This window comes from Larimichthys crocea, chromosome XVII (genome assembly GCF_000972845.2).
Source record: "Larimichthys crocea isolate SSNF chromosome XVII, L_crocea_2.0, whole genome shotgun sequence".
Taxonomy (NCBI): Eukaryota; Metazoa; Chordata; class Actinopteri; family Sciaenidae; genus Larimichthys; species Larimichthys crocea.
The window spans coordinates 15,592,800-15,607,754 of NC_040027.1; the positions used below are offsets into that span (position 1 = coordinate 15,592,800).

General features: G+C 42.3%; 1 protein-coding gene across 2 annotated transcripts in view; it reads right to left on the reverse strand.

The window, feature by feature from the left end:
• The window catches only part of pip5k1ca (phosphatidylinositol-4-phosphate 5-kinase, type I, gamma a), a 44,791-nt gene that overhangs the window by 16,800 nt on the left and 13,036 nt on the right, over nt 1-14,955 (reverse strand). For both annotated transcript variants that reach the window (XM_019279180.2, XM_019279179.2), the window contains exons 2-7: nt 8,193-8,224; nt 7,344-7,430; nt 7,055-7,185; nt 6,777-6,894; nt 3,534-3,686; nt 656-955 (exon numbers count right to left, since the gene is read on the reverse strand). In XM_019279180.2, coding sequence (XP_019134725.1) covers nt 656-955; nt 3,534-3,686; nt 6,777-6,894; nt 7,055-7,185; nt 7,344-7,430; nt 8,193-8,224 — 821 coding nt within the window. The remainder of the gene's footprint in view (nt 1-655; nt 956-3,533; nt 3,687-6,776; nt 6,895-7,054; nt 7,186-7,343; nt 7,431-8,192; nt 8,225-14,955) is intronic.

Consider the following 14,955-nt stretch of genomic DNA (forward strand, 5'->3'; position numbering starts at 1 on the left):
ACACGTGACGTGTATATAAATCTGGGTGAAAGCTTTTATCCGGAGTGCGTAACAGTGTCATCGCCAGAGGGAATGAGAGTTGCAACAGTGGGGACGTTAATGCCAAACAGAGGACACACAAGCACGCGCATATGTGCGCGCGTTACTCTCTCCCGAGCATGTGCACCATAAAAGTAAACGTGATGTTGTGATTTATAAGAGAAGGGCAGGTCTGCTACCAGACACCTTGTTAAACCTCTTGCTCGTAACAAAGCTCTAATTTATAGTGAAGGGATCCTGGGAACGCCAAACACTCTCATAAATAGCTTCTTCACCTCCGCCTCCCTCCGTCCGCGATCCTCTGTTATTAATCAGAAGTATCCTGGTTTTATCCATTTCCTTTTGTGGACTTTCTACTCCCTTGTTCCCCTTGAGATGCTTCTTTGTATCATCCCAGTAATCCTTCCCTCAAACCATTACTGCTTTTCTGTCTCTGGAGACTCTTGGATAGGGTCCCCCCTTCAGAATCAGTAAACCACCCTCTCTATCTCCCCCCTAAATAGATTCTCCCTCCTTTCTCGCCATCTCTCTCGCCTGTTTATTGCAACATAAAACAGGAGCGGAGCCTTGAAAGAGCAGCTGCAATGTATCCTCCTTCTCCATCCATCTAACTCACCAGGCAGTCTCTCTGCAGGGTCTTGACCAGCGCGTTGTAAGTGTCCTGGTCCAGCATCAGTCCATCCTGCAGGTCTTGCATGAAGTCCAGGTCTTTGAACGTGGGCCTGGCCTTCTCTCTTTCCTTCTTGGACGCTCGCCTCTTGTAGGTGGAGCCCTTCAGGTCGTATTTGAGGTGCATGCGAACCACGCGGGGAAGGACGTTGTTCATCACCACCACGCGGATGTTCTTCCCGCCCGACTGCACGCAGTAGAGGCCGAAGAACTTGGGCAGCAAAGTGCGAGGGTTCTGATTCAAGTTCTGCAGAAGAGAGCAGAGTGAAGGTGTTGTGAATTGGTTTCTGCTGCTTTGTTTTGACAGGATGTTGGATTTTGTTGGGTTGATTTAAGGGGGTTTACTTGAGATTTGTGGGGGGGAAAGTTGGCAGGGTAACAAACACTTAGCAGGAGAAAGTTTTGTACTTTCATATAAAATCTGTACAATACACCCAAGAACACAGGTAACAGCAGAGCATCCTCATTTCATGGTGATACATGTTCTGCAAATAGTTGGGCTAATTAATAAACAACACAGTTCTCAGCGTACACACACTTCACAGTTCACACCAGGAGGCATTACATAACAAACACAAATCGAGGTTTTTTTCTCACAGTGCTACGAAACATGGAAGTTGTCAGGCACAAAGCTGTGATTACATTTCTGCCTCATCTGGATACAATCCAGCCTCAGTGCGTCTCACTAGAAATAAACACCAGCTGTAGGGAGAGGAGTGAAGACTCGTGAATTACCGTTCACACGCCACTGAAACTTCAGTGTGAGTGGTGAAAAAAACACACGCAGCAACCTTGAATTTGAGGCAAGTGTGACATTTTTTGTGGCTTTTTGACCATTTTTATGCCATTTTATTGATCAAATGTTTTAATTATTAGAGAAAACAACTAGCTGATTATTTAAGGATGAAAAGTGCATCAGAAATGACTAAAACAAAAATGTTACACGTCTACAATTGAAATAGTACTTTAACAAGCATGTAGCTATGTTTATTTAACGTGTTTGTGTCTTTACTCTACAGCACTCAATCAAAAATCCGTGCTGAATATTTCAGTACTCAATTCAAACAAACAAGGTTACTCTGAGCTGGGTGCTCTGTTTAAAAACCTGCTTTGACCTTGGGACCTGCGCCAGCTCAGTCCCATTAGACAAATGAGAGGGAAGAGAAGCAGAGAGGGAGAGAGAGAGACATGATCCATATAGTGATAACAGAGAGTATCCAGGAGTAGAAATGACTCCAAGAGGAGGAGGAGGAAAGAGGAACAGGCAAGAGGAGAGATGAAGGATGAATGTGGAACGGTGGCTAAGAGGCCCGGCACTTGTAAGGCACTCTGTGATTGACCTTCAGATGAGAGGAACTGGTCGAGAGAGCAGTGAAACAGACACAGACAGGCTTGCAGAGAAAGAGAGAGAGAAAGAGAGAGAGAGAGAAAGAGAGAGAGAGAGAGGGAAAAAGAGCATCCTCTGCCCTCAGCCACACATGACCCTTCTGTCAATGTTAAGAGGGCAGAGCGGTGACAAGCCAACAACGCGGACACGTGAGGGAGAAGAGAGAGGGAGGGAGGAGGGCAAATATGAGCATGAAAGAGAGGCAAGAAGGAGAAAGCGTGGATTAAAACACGGGGGACACGGCGAGATAAAAGAAAATAAATTACACTGAGACGGTCACAGCATCAAGGGGAGTGATAAGACATTCAAATGTGAGAGAGAGGATGGAGAGACAAGGGTGGGAAGACACAGAAGGGGGAGCCGGTTACATCACTGTGATCTGTTATGATGCCCAGAGCGAGACTCCACAACACCATCAGGCAGTCAGCTGTGGAAGACATGCAGAGCGCCACCAATGGCTGCCTGTGCGTTGCCTGTTATGTGTGTTGCAAATACAGATGAGTTTGAGCGACCGTGCTGGTTTTTTATTTTGTTCTTCGCATCTCTTGGGCGATGTTTCCACAAGTCTATGCTTTGTGAGTTATTACTCTGTTTTCCACCGCTCCACCTGCTCTGGCTTCGAGATACAGCGAGTCTAAACCCCTCTACCTTCATTAAATCGGCCTCTTAGACCAATTATACCTGCAGAAAATGCTTCAGAGCGCGACCGAAACGATGGAAAAAGGTCTCGGGAAATGTGCTGAGCCTCAGGCGTCGCCTATATGATTAAATGGATTCCTGCAGTGGTCTTTGGCCACGGCTGTCGGCACAGGAATAAACACAAAAGCTGTAGGCCGTGAACCTTAAAGAGGCTGCGATGGTAGCATGGACATACATGGAGCTGTTTGCTGGTTGAGTTCATTCAGAATACAGTCTGCCGACAGTCTGGTGGGGGTCGGTGGAAGGGGGTACACTGGTGAAATGTGCCGTCCGGTCTCTTATGAAACCACATGGCCCGGGGTTTCAGTAGGAGATCATAGAGCTGCTATGTCTGCTTTGTACAAAAAGGACGTCACGCTCGGAGGAGAGATTTCCAGCTTCTTACATAAAGCTCAGATCTAAAAATATGACTCAAAATGTGAACGTCAGAGAGGCTGGCATTTAAAGGAAAATGTGAGCGATGCATGCTACTGCAACGTTTTGTACAGTGTGTACGAATCTGTGTGTGCTGTGCCTGGATAAGCAGACAGTATTAAAACAGGCTTGTTGTTTTGTTTTGAGCATGTATTTGTGAGCGTGTGAGCAATATTTCTTTCACCATGTGTGTGTGTGTGTGATGCCTTCCATGAAGGGGAAAAAAAAACGACTGAACCAAAAAGCAACTGTTCACGCTCACTGAGCCTCGTGGCAGCTCGTTTGATTTCCAATTCTCTTCTAACTCTGACACTCTGACACTTACCATGTAGTATCCGGGCAGCAGTTTCTGTAAGAACTCAGCCTCCTTGTGCATCACGGTCTTGATGATGAACTCGTCGTCCTTTGTCAGGTAGAAGACCGAGCCACTCGCTCCAGGATTGGACAGCTCAATCAGAGGCTCGTTACATAGGGAGTACTGCATGTAAACACACACACACACACACAGGAACAAGAAACACTGATCAAAACACTGAAAACATTAAACAAAGTAATCGTTACACCGTGGATTAGTCCAGGCTCTTTAAACACATAAATACATTATTGTGGTATTGATCGAAACACTGTATGTGAACCGTAATCCTACGATTAGATAATTGCAGTCAAATAAAAATGTTTATTTTATTATTATTAGTCTTTTTCCATGTAAATTTGCTGCAAACACACTCGGAATATAACATACAATACAAAACACTTGTTTAAGTAAGTGGCGGTGTGCGAAGGAATCTCTGAAATCTCATAAATAAATCAATTTAGAAACATCTAATACTACCTTAATACTTTGTTTTGAATGAAAATAGTTCAACTATGAGATCACAGGAATGTCATTTAAAATAAGTTCTGCATTTCCTGTAATATTTTGTTGCGCATACATCCATGATGAGTTACGAGCTACAATGTGACGGTTAGAAAGTGAGAGGAGCAGCGGAGAGACGAATATCTTCCGGGGTGATATAAGAGTGAACAGGGAAAAAACTCAGATAAAACAGATTTATGCTGATGAGGAATAGTCATGATTAATGTGGCTCTTCGACATAGAAAATAAACCTGAATATAAATCAAACAGTTCCCCAAACAGTCTGATCAAAAAAATACCGTATTATGTAGAATAACATCGATATTTTTGCAGTCAGAGTAAATTCAGCAAGCGACAGAAGATGGGAGAGCAAATTATTTTAACATCAAATAATCATTTTTCATCTCCTCCCCTCTGCACCCTCGATCAATAAAACTACACACACACACACACACACACACACACACACACACACAGCCTTGCAGTAGTACAGAGGTAAATGTAGATTAGACTCATTCAGATGTCAAACACTGCATTCTACTTTTCTAGCTGATGCCACGATTACCTCAGCTGATTAGCTTTTCCTCTCAGTAATGACAGACATCTTCCTTTTCTTTTTTTTTTAAAGGTGAAGCTGCCCCGATGTACCGTCTGCTAAGGGCTCACCTCTCAACATCCCTCTCGGAAGAGCCTGACATTTAATTTCATACCTTTTTTTCCCTTCTCCACATCAAAACATGGCCGAACGGGGGGGTTAGTAGAAAAATGTTCAAATGGTGTGGCTGACTGGAAATGGTAACACAGTGCACACAGCGGCATGAAAAATGATGCTATCTTCACACCAAGAAGGCTTAGAGATTAAATAATCTAAAAGGTGATAAAGCTGGGTTATGAAATGTCATATCTTTAAAGCTGATTAGTCGATTAATCTGCAGCTATTTGGAGAACTGATTTTTTAATCAATGTCTCCACTCTAAGGACTTAATGCTTCTCTTTGCATGTAAGATACTAAAGTGAATATCTTTGGATTAAATAAAACAAATAACTTTATTGCATTACATTGACCTGTGGAAATTCAGACAGACATTTGTCCTTTTATTTGGCATTTTTAAAGAAATAATTCTTACAGTCCTGCATGTCAGCATCTTAAGACTTCTGCTGGTATGCCATAATGAGCAGAAGGAAAGAGGACAGAGGTGAAACGTCAAAGACCCCTGACACAAGACTGAAAAAGACCAGAAACAACATGAGCTGCCTGTAAACACCAGCCCGAACCTGCTCACAGCATCGCCTGACACTTGGACGAGCTCTTTGCAGACTGAAGACCACGAGGAGTTTATTTCAAAACAATCTATGCATGCTTTTAATGCACGTATAGGTTCAGATTTGTCTTGTTTATATGTCAGCTGTGATTTAGTCTTGTTAGCTGGGAAGTACTCTTCCAAGATGTTTTGTTTCCTCATTAAAACCTGCGTGGAAACTCCTTTAAAAGTGGACTAATCTGTGGTGGAAAGGTGTGGATATACACAGGAATGTAAGCTACTCTATGATGAAAGCTCTCTGGGCTCCCTTAATAAGGCCTTTGTTTAGATCCCACAGGGCTGACTTACCACATTGGGATATTATTTAAGGTTCTACTTGCACAGAGGTCTTGATTTAAGATCAGGTAGACAACAACGCCCCTGAATCTGAAAGAGATTTAGAGTTTCCCTTAAAGAATGTGTCACAAACAACCCGAGCCCTCTAATTAAGGGTGCTAATCTATCATTTAGGCCAATTAGATTAATTCAGAACACCGCCCGCCCCTTAGGCTGTGATTTTCTAATGTTTGTTCAAGCAGCTAAACACTTAAGTTTGTAGTTTACATGGAGGTAGCACGATAAGGAAAGATTAGAGTCTGTTTCTTTCTAAACTAAGGCATACCAAAAATCTGTAGAGTTGGTGATAATATTGTTTTTGTTGTTGTGCTCGGATGACGTGTGTGGACATACAGTGATGAATGACCAGCAGAGGTGGCAGAAAAAAAGGCAGGATGTGGCATTTCCATCTGGTTGGAGCGCCGATGCATTAAGGATAGGCGCACGTGGAACGCGCAGAAACGCTGACCGAGCAGTGTATGTACATTTTGCTTTGATTCATACAGCCACCGGGTCCTCCGCTCTGATGAGGGGTGACAAGCTGCAGAACTCACTTCCCTCTCTTCAACCATCCTCTCTCCTCCTCTCATTGCATGGCTTCTCATTCTTCCGCTCTGAGCTCCGTTTCCTGTCCACTCGCACATTTTTCTGATTGTTTACACGGCGTGTTGTGACGGCCCCCTGCCTAATCTGTAGAGATGCAGGTGTTGTGGATGAGTTTCTGTGTTTCCTATCTGTCCTTGACAGTAGTATGCGGCAGCTAGCCAGATTTGGAGCACCTGGGCAGAGTGGATAAAAACAGAATAAAAACACCAGCCCTGCTTTGCTCTGGCTCTCACTTATCCCCGCCAGCTTCAGCACACCTTTGCACACCTACATCATTTGCCATTATGTGTTTAGTTTACTGCAGTAAGTACTTTAATTCACTGTCATCCATTGTGTCCATTGCTGTATTTGTCCTGGCCTGGGAGCCGTACTTCACATTCTCACATACCTCTTCTTTCACTTTGTACCATACAGTTGGAATCTTTTAATTAATCTGGGCCAATGCAGCTATGAGCAAGCCAAATCTTACCAGGTAGTCATCCGGCCTGATGCCAAACAGTTCTCTGAAGTAGCGGAAGGCCACGGGAGCGTATGTTTTAAATCGGAAGTCTGGGAAATGGTGGGCTGGAGTGAGGTTGCTGCCTTCACTGAAATACGGAAAAAAATATAGGAACACATAAGATTTGCATTTCTCTCAAATAAACAACAAACGCCTCTGCTACTCATGCAACATGTAAGCATAGATAATATCATATTATCCATATGTGTACTTCATGTATATAGTATGTTTGTGGTTGTAGTGGAGACCTGGGGAAAAAGATGCTCTCCACCACGTAGAAGTCCTGCATCAACACATCTCTCTCGGGCTTGGAGCTCAGGTTGCCCACCGTGTAACCGATGCCCAGCTGGATGGCACCTTTCAAGGCTGAAGATGTGGTCTGCGGAGAGAGAGAGAGAGAGGCAGAGGGAGATGTGGTGAGAGAACTACTTACCCCGTCTTTAACCCTCACTGTGAATGAATGCTCCTATTGCGAGTGCATTTAATGTTTTTATTGCGCAAAATGGAGTCTAGAAGACTAAGAAGAAGAAGAAGTACCTTCTTGTAAGTAGTTTCTCCTGACGCATCCACCCCTCTGTGGCCGATCTTCTTTCCCTGACCGGGCTGGCCTGAGGATGATGGCATCTGACGTGAAGAAGAAGGAGGAGAGGGTTATATTGTGGGGACAGGAGGGCTTTGCACCTGCTCATTAAGACTGATTATTTAAATATTAAAGAGCGGGGAGTGACAGAGTATTTACGTGTGAGCAGATTTCACTGAGTGAACCAGGTGTTCATTTTGAAGCAGAATGCAAAACTTTAGTCCTTAATCAATCAGACTCAAACTGTGCATAGCATGAGGTCTGATAGCACAGCCTGTAATTTCATCTGATTCAGATTAAACTCTTTTAATAGTAGAGGCTGCAGCAGATATTTTAGATCTCAAGCTGGACATCCAAAGTAAATATCTCTGGTGCTATTTTAAATGATGTTCATTGAGCTTTTTTTATTTAAATTTGCATATAAGAAGAATATCTTCAGCAGACTCAAATCAAACAAATTGTACAACACTTCTAACTGTTGGCTTTAACGTACAGTACAAGTTAGCCGCAGCGCCAGATGGACGAGATTTACCAAATTAGGAGGATTAACATAATATGAGACAAGTTGTTTGATAAAGACAAAGAATATTAAAGCGATAATTAGATTTGTTTGACTACACGTTCTGGCACTCAAGCAAAGCTAAATATAAATAAATGCCCGACATCCCCCTGATCAAACCTTTGTAGTGGTTTCAGTGTCTGGCTAAAACCAAAGAACTAGTTAGCTATTGATATGGAGGATCAAAAAAGAACTAAAGAGAGAAGCGTAACAGAGCAGATGATCACAGGGACTGATGGTCGCTCACCTCTGTGATGAAGGCTTTCTTAGCAGCAGCATCTGAGAGAGAGAGAGAGAGAGAGATGACTGTGTTAGTCACACTGAGACGGAGAAGCTCCATTACTCAGCATCATTAGTACTCTCCGTGACAAAGATGAATCCCAAAGGGGTGGACACAGTCAACATTATGTAATAACAGTGTCAAACACAAGTAAGGGCCTGTCAGCTGGAGGAGAGGCAGGAAACGTCGGCTACAAGGACACAAAGTCCCTTTTTAAAGACACAGTACAGTCATGGATGTAGCAATGGCAACGTTAGACTGACTCATTCATGGTTCCCAGAGGATGAATCCTAATGATTTTTGTATCTTGTACACATTGTAGGTTCAATATAAAGGGTAAAGAGTTAAACATACACAAACATAAATGCATATTCACGCATTAGTCTTGAATGAAAAAGGCTTAGACGCCCTTTCACTCACGTTGTTTTCCACTTAAACTAACATGTTAGAACAACTCTGCAGAGTTTAAATCTGCTATGAGTTTGTTGGAGTGGGAGTAAACTACATTCCTGTGCTCTCTAACAGGCTTTACAAGGATAATATTATAGATTGAGATGCGCTTCACTGAGAAACAAATGCAAACAGTGCACATTACATATACAGTACAGCAGATTTTCATGTTATGCTGTGAGAGGTTTTAGTTTAATAACACTAACAGGAGATAGGCAGTAGAGAAAGGCAATCAGAGGACTGTTTTCAACAGGAAGGCCTGAAATAGATGCATAATTATAGATGTGTAACATTCAGCATATTAATGAAGAAAAAGCTCAGAAGGGTAACAGAGAGAGAGAGAAAGACAAAATGAGCAAATGAAACAGTAAAAAGATCCAGAGAGAGGAGAGATGAGAAAAGGGCTTCAGACTGAGTCTCCCTCTGTTCGTTATGATCATCGTAGCCAATATCACACTCAGCTGCCCGGATGGTGGAATTTACAGAGAAGCTGCATATGTTTACAACAGCAGAATGAATGAATAAATACATGAAGATAAACATTCAAATCCAGTTTTATTTATGCGATTACTTCTTTCCCTTCCAGTTACCTGACAGTAAGAAACACTCACAGATCAAATACTGCTAATGATAATGCAATCATTTTGATTTTGAATGAATAGTAATGAACAGTTGCTCACTGCGTTACGCACGCATTAGATTTAGAAGTACGTAACAGGCTCACGTCAGAGATATAAAAGTTTGGCACTTGTTGTGAAGTTGTAAGAACAGTGTTTTAGTGCTTGGTTGTCATGGTTTGAGTTTGTTGTTTTGTGTTTCCTGTTTTATTTTGTATTTCTCCCCTTTCTTGTATCTTTACTTCCTGCATTTGTTATGTTTTCCAACAAGTTTTGATTCTGTTCCACCCTGATTGGTTTCACCCGTGTCTCGTTAGTTTCACCTGGGTCTCGTTGTCCAGCCTTGTGTATTTAATCCCTTTGTTAGTTCCTTTGTACCTCCGTCAGATTGTACTATGCCTGTTTGTCAGTCCTGCATCCGGTCTTGGTTCTTGTTTTTTTGGACTTCTGTTTATCAGACAACGGTCGGATTTATGGATTCAGTTTAGCTATTTTGTGTTAAAGTTACATTTTGTTCACTTCACCTTCGTGTCTACAGCAACCATTTTGACATGAAACGGTAAACACCGGTGTTACCAATGATACTTCTTGAGGTTACATTCCATACAAGTCAAACAGAGTCAGGCTGAGGCTGTGGTGCATGTTGGAAAGACTGTACTGCGATAAAACGTCACCTTAATTAGTATCATTGGTAACACCTGTGTTGACCCTACTATTTCATGCCTGCTGTGAAAAGGGTTTATTGTGACACTGGCTGGTTTCAAATGGGTGCTGTTAGCAGCAGTTAATGAGCAGTATTATTAACCTTAGATTCCCTTTGTTTGGGAAAAAACAGAACACAGTAACAGCAGGTTCAGTCAGCCACAACGCTCATTTTTCATTGCAGACTTCTTGACTTCTCATAACATCACATAATCAATGATGGCCCCGATCCACTAAGTATCAATGAGCTACTCCAGTGAGCCAGCAGGCAGAATACCTGAACCTCACCTGACCTCATCATTATGTTATTTACACCTGTGGTTTTCTTGCTATGACATGTTATGACAATGTCTGCTGCTAGGCTCCTTTTTCCACGCAGACATTTTGTTTTGCAGGAAAAAGCGCAGGTGAAACTATTAACATCCATCACGGCTCAATTCAGTCTTTGAAGTAAATCAATGCCAGCGAAGCAAAATTATCAGGAGCCTGCAGCAGACAGAGCTCAATGACGTACAGCAATTATTAGTGTTATTCGTTAAAGCAGTGCTTCTTCTGCCATGACACGTCAAAGAGTCAAAAGGGTCTTTAGCAGTCACTGTTTTGTGTCAAAGTGCCCCCTTAAGCAAGACACTCAAGATTGTTTACGAGCGAGCCCCTAACACATTTTAACATATGCATTATTACTGGTCATTACACAACAGGCTAAATAAGGATGACGGGAGATGAAACGTGACTTTTAGGAGCTCTAACCTCAGTGCACCAGCTGAGCTATATAACCAAGGTGTCACTCAGGAGGTGGGATAGCATCTCCACAGCTCGACTCTGTTTGCAGCTGAACTGATAGCCAGCCTTCTCTGGTCTCTGTGCGTCTGTCTGCCTGCCTGCTCGCCTCTCGTGGATGCCCATGTGACTGAGCCACAGAATAGCCTGTTTGCCACCCCCTCCTCCTCCTCCCTCTTATCTATCTCTCTCCCTCTGTCACACACACACACACACACACATTTGCAACAGGATGAGCAAGCCAAAGCGTGCCAATGCAATCCCTGCAAGCTGGAACAACCAGGGAATAAAATGTGAGAAGAAAAAAAAGCTGCTGGTGAAGGAATGTTTGCAATGCAGATAATTAAAGAGGAGGCTCTCCTGATTTTTTTTTACCCTGCTGCACTCTTTATTTGTGTTTGTAGGTCGAAGCGTGTGAATGCATGTCATCGGTGTGGCTCTTTCACATCTCCTCTGTCTCCTTCCAAATGCCTCTTCCCTATGCATATATTAATGTGTGTATATGTATCTTATTGCACCTGTATCACATGCCTATACCTGTTAAGACCACGCACAAAATGTGTATGCACATGTAGGTACGGTACGGGTGAAGTGCTGTGAGTGTGTGACTGCTACAGATTTTAAATCGCAGTGTGTGTGTGTGTGCAGTGGAGTCAGCCTGTGTGTGTGTCCAAGCATGTGCCCCATTTCTCGCTGCTCGAATCCGACCGAACCACCTCCATGACACCTCCATCCAGAAACGCAGACTGAACAGTTAGATGCTCCAAAACCTTCCTATATATTGTATTAACAAACGTCCTAATATTGCCAAAACATTTTTGAAAAATCAATAAAGCAGAAGCAGTTTTGGCCTTTATATAAAATAAAATAAGTTGTAGATGTATGCCGATATTTAGATATAAACATAGAGATGTTTGTCTGTTCAGGCAGTCTGGCTACGAGGTACATGTGAGGCTTTTTGCATCCTGAAACCCTTTGCAAAACACACAAATCTACCTGATATCTTCAATCCAAAATCATAATTTCATTTTGTGAATTTACATATTACATTTTAATATTCATCTCTTATCCCTGTCCTCGAGAATCAACACACACACAACATTTCGTCATTCGATTTGTGTTCATGCCGAGACTGGAATGTAATTACATTCTGATTACGAGCAGTCAGTTCAAAGTGTGAATGACAAAAACTATGATGCCTTGCTGCTATTTCTACGGCACATAAAGACATAAAGATAATGAGAGCGCATTACAGCGTATAGAGGAAATACAGAGGAAGGAGTTATGATGGGAGGGGGGGGGCATGATGGGGTTAGAAATGAGGCCTTTCATGAGGTGGCGTGCGAAAACAAGTCATCGTATCTGTAATAAACTCAACACTTCATTACTGTCCTGATCAGTAAGGGGTGCTAGAGTCTCTGAGAGAAGAAAGACGTGAAATAGAGTTCCATTTTTGTAAGAGGCTCTCATCGTTTGATGACTTTCCTGTTCAGAAATATGCCTCTACCCAGGAGCACTGGAGTCTGACATGATAACATGTTATCGGTGTTAACAATCCTCCATTTTCCTTTAACAGGTACCCAAGTGATTCCAGCCTTGATAATGTAGAGGCATCAAAATGAGGACATCGAGTTAAAATAGGTCCTACTCCATCATCACGCAGCAGCAGCAGTCTGCGGAGTTCTGCAGGGGATGGAAAAACAAACAGACTGATCCAAATAAATAGCTTCTAGCTGAGACTGTTGCCTAGCCGGACTGCTATGTGTTGCTTTAATGGCCCGCTCTTACAATCCTTAAGAGAGTGGTCCATTACCAGCTGGCGATAGCCACGGGAGGTGAAGCGAGACGCAAGATATACGATCACGTGTTCAACCAACGTTTGACCTGCTTGTGTGAGACCGCTGTCACAGTTTAATCCCCGGGTTGTTGCCAATTCTCATGAGACCACTCAGAGTTATACCAGACCCTGTATGTTTATTAAAATCCCATATTGAAACTGACTGATATTTTTTTTAATTCAAATTTCTACATACAAAATTAAGAAGGCAGGTGCAAGACAACAAAAGTGAAATATGCAAAATAGGAAACATGATAAAGTTCCCACAACTCCAAAAAGAAGATCCAGCTACATATTAGAATAACAAAAACAACAGAAGTGTATTCTACTGATTAGAGAGAACAGCAGAGATACTCAGGGTTATAGCCAATACCAAAAAAAGTACCAATCCAATGCCAGTTTATTCATTTTTCAAATTGAAATCTGTTTATGATCAGTCTTCAATGTGGAGCATGACACCTTAAATACACATCCCTTAAGACATTGATGCACCAACATCCTTTTGAGGCTTTTTTAAATATCTAGAAGGTGTATAGTGTTGGATAAGATAAGATAGGATAAGATAAGATGATAGACTAGGGGAAATTCACTTGTTATACAATATACAAGATAATCCATCAAATCCATTCCAGAAAATAAAAATATTCAAGAAGTCTTGTGCATCATTTTAGACAAGTGTACTCTGCCTGTTTGCTTTAAAGCACACAGCTGGTCAGATCACTGATAGTCAGACACAGAGGATTATTAAAGCCTTTTAAAGTCAGTCATATTTGACATCTAAGTTCACTTTTCCTGTGAAGACCTGACTCAATCCAGTTCATTAACTCTCTAATAAACACTCATGTGTTGCCCAAGTCGATATCTGGTCCAAACAGATCCTAATAAGCCTGTTAATGAAAACCCACATGCGTCAGTATTCATGGCACACTCATTAAAACTGTGACAGTGAGCTGTTATAATAATCTGTATTACACGCTATGTCCTGGACTTGGGCTGCAAATAAACATTAAAAAAAAAGCTGCTCCCTCCGTCCTCATGCACACACACGTGTGCACACACACTTTTTCTCCCTCTTGTTTCCATGGTGCTCCGATCGAGGTCAACCAGCATCTTTATGAGTAACGCACGTGTGCCTGGAGTCAACGAACAGAAAAACTGCCTTCCACGTGTTCTTTCATGCCGCTGTTAAATAGGACATTAGCACACAGGTGATGTGAAACAACTCACGGACACATGTGCATGAAGACTACAATGATTAGCCCACACCTGGAATCAGGTGCTGCAATGAGTCGCCATTGGGTTGTGTGGGGGCGAATCTATTTGCTGTGAAGAAAAACCAGGGAATAACTCTTTATCTCGCTGATTAGGCGGCTTTATCGATGCCGGTGCTCGCTCACTCTCATTCACTTTCTATGTCGCTAAACCGCTGCTGTCTCTCTCTCTTAAACCAAATTAAACTTCTGCTTAGTTTTACAATTATTGCAAATCAGACTCTATCAGATCTAGAAGCTGGATACATGAAATAAACAAAGCCAGAACACAACTGGTAGAGTATCAGAGTTTAGTCCATGAATCACCTGGATGGCCTCAGTTTCAAGGACATTTCAGGGTGACTGTGGAGGAGTTTGATCCTCTGAATGCGGTCGCAGTGTGTCGTCAGGCTGCATTTTTCCTACGTTGGATCCGGCATTTAATTCCACTGACATCACACACTATTAATTATTTATCGTTTATGTTTTGAAACTACATCAACAAAATGAAGCAGCCGATCTTTAGTAACAAAATTAACTGAACTAAAACAAATGATTTGGGTGTGTGTGTCATCTAATTGTTACCATCACACAGGCAGGCACTGACAGCGGTGTCTGAGACTGATGGGATCAATAGTGGGACTCCCTGAGGACGCGCTAAGTAAGAGGCAGTCTTTGAGATGATCGTTTGTTATCTCGGTAGAGGCTAAGTGACAAGCGCTCAGGCTGTTGATGGGATGTTAATTTTTCATGCAGTTTGCTTATTGTGTCAAAGTGTATCTGACCTGACCTACAGACAGATGGAAATCTATAAATCTGACTAATTGTAATGTCAACAAGGCAGCCTACTCAACACTAAATGTGGCAGAAAAACAAAAAGGCAGCTCTTGTTTCGGTATTTTTTTTCCTTGTGAACAATGCTGTGAGGTCGTAATATTATCTCCAACAACAGCGCGTGCATGAGATGAGTGTTGGAGAATCACCATGTGAAGGATTCGGCTGAAGTTCACACAGACGGAGCCACCTCGAGGTGTTTTCCTTTTTTTTTTTAGAATATGTTAATTTTTGGTTAACCTCAGCCTAGTTCACTTTAC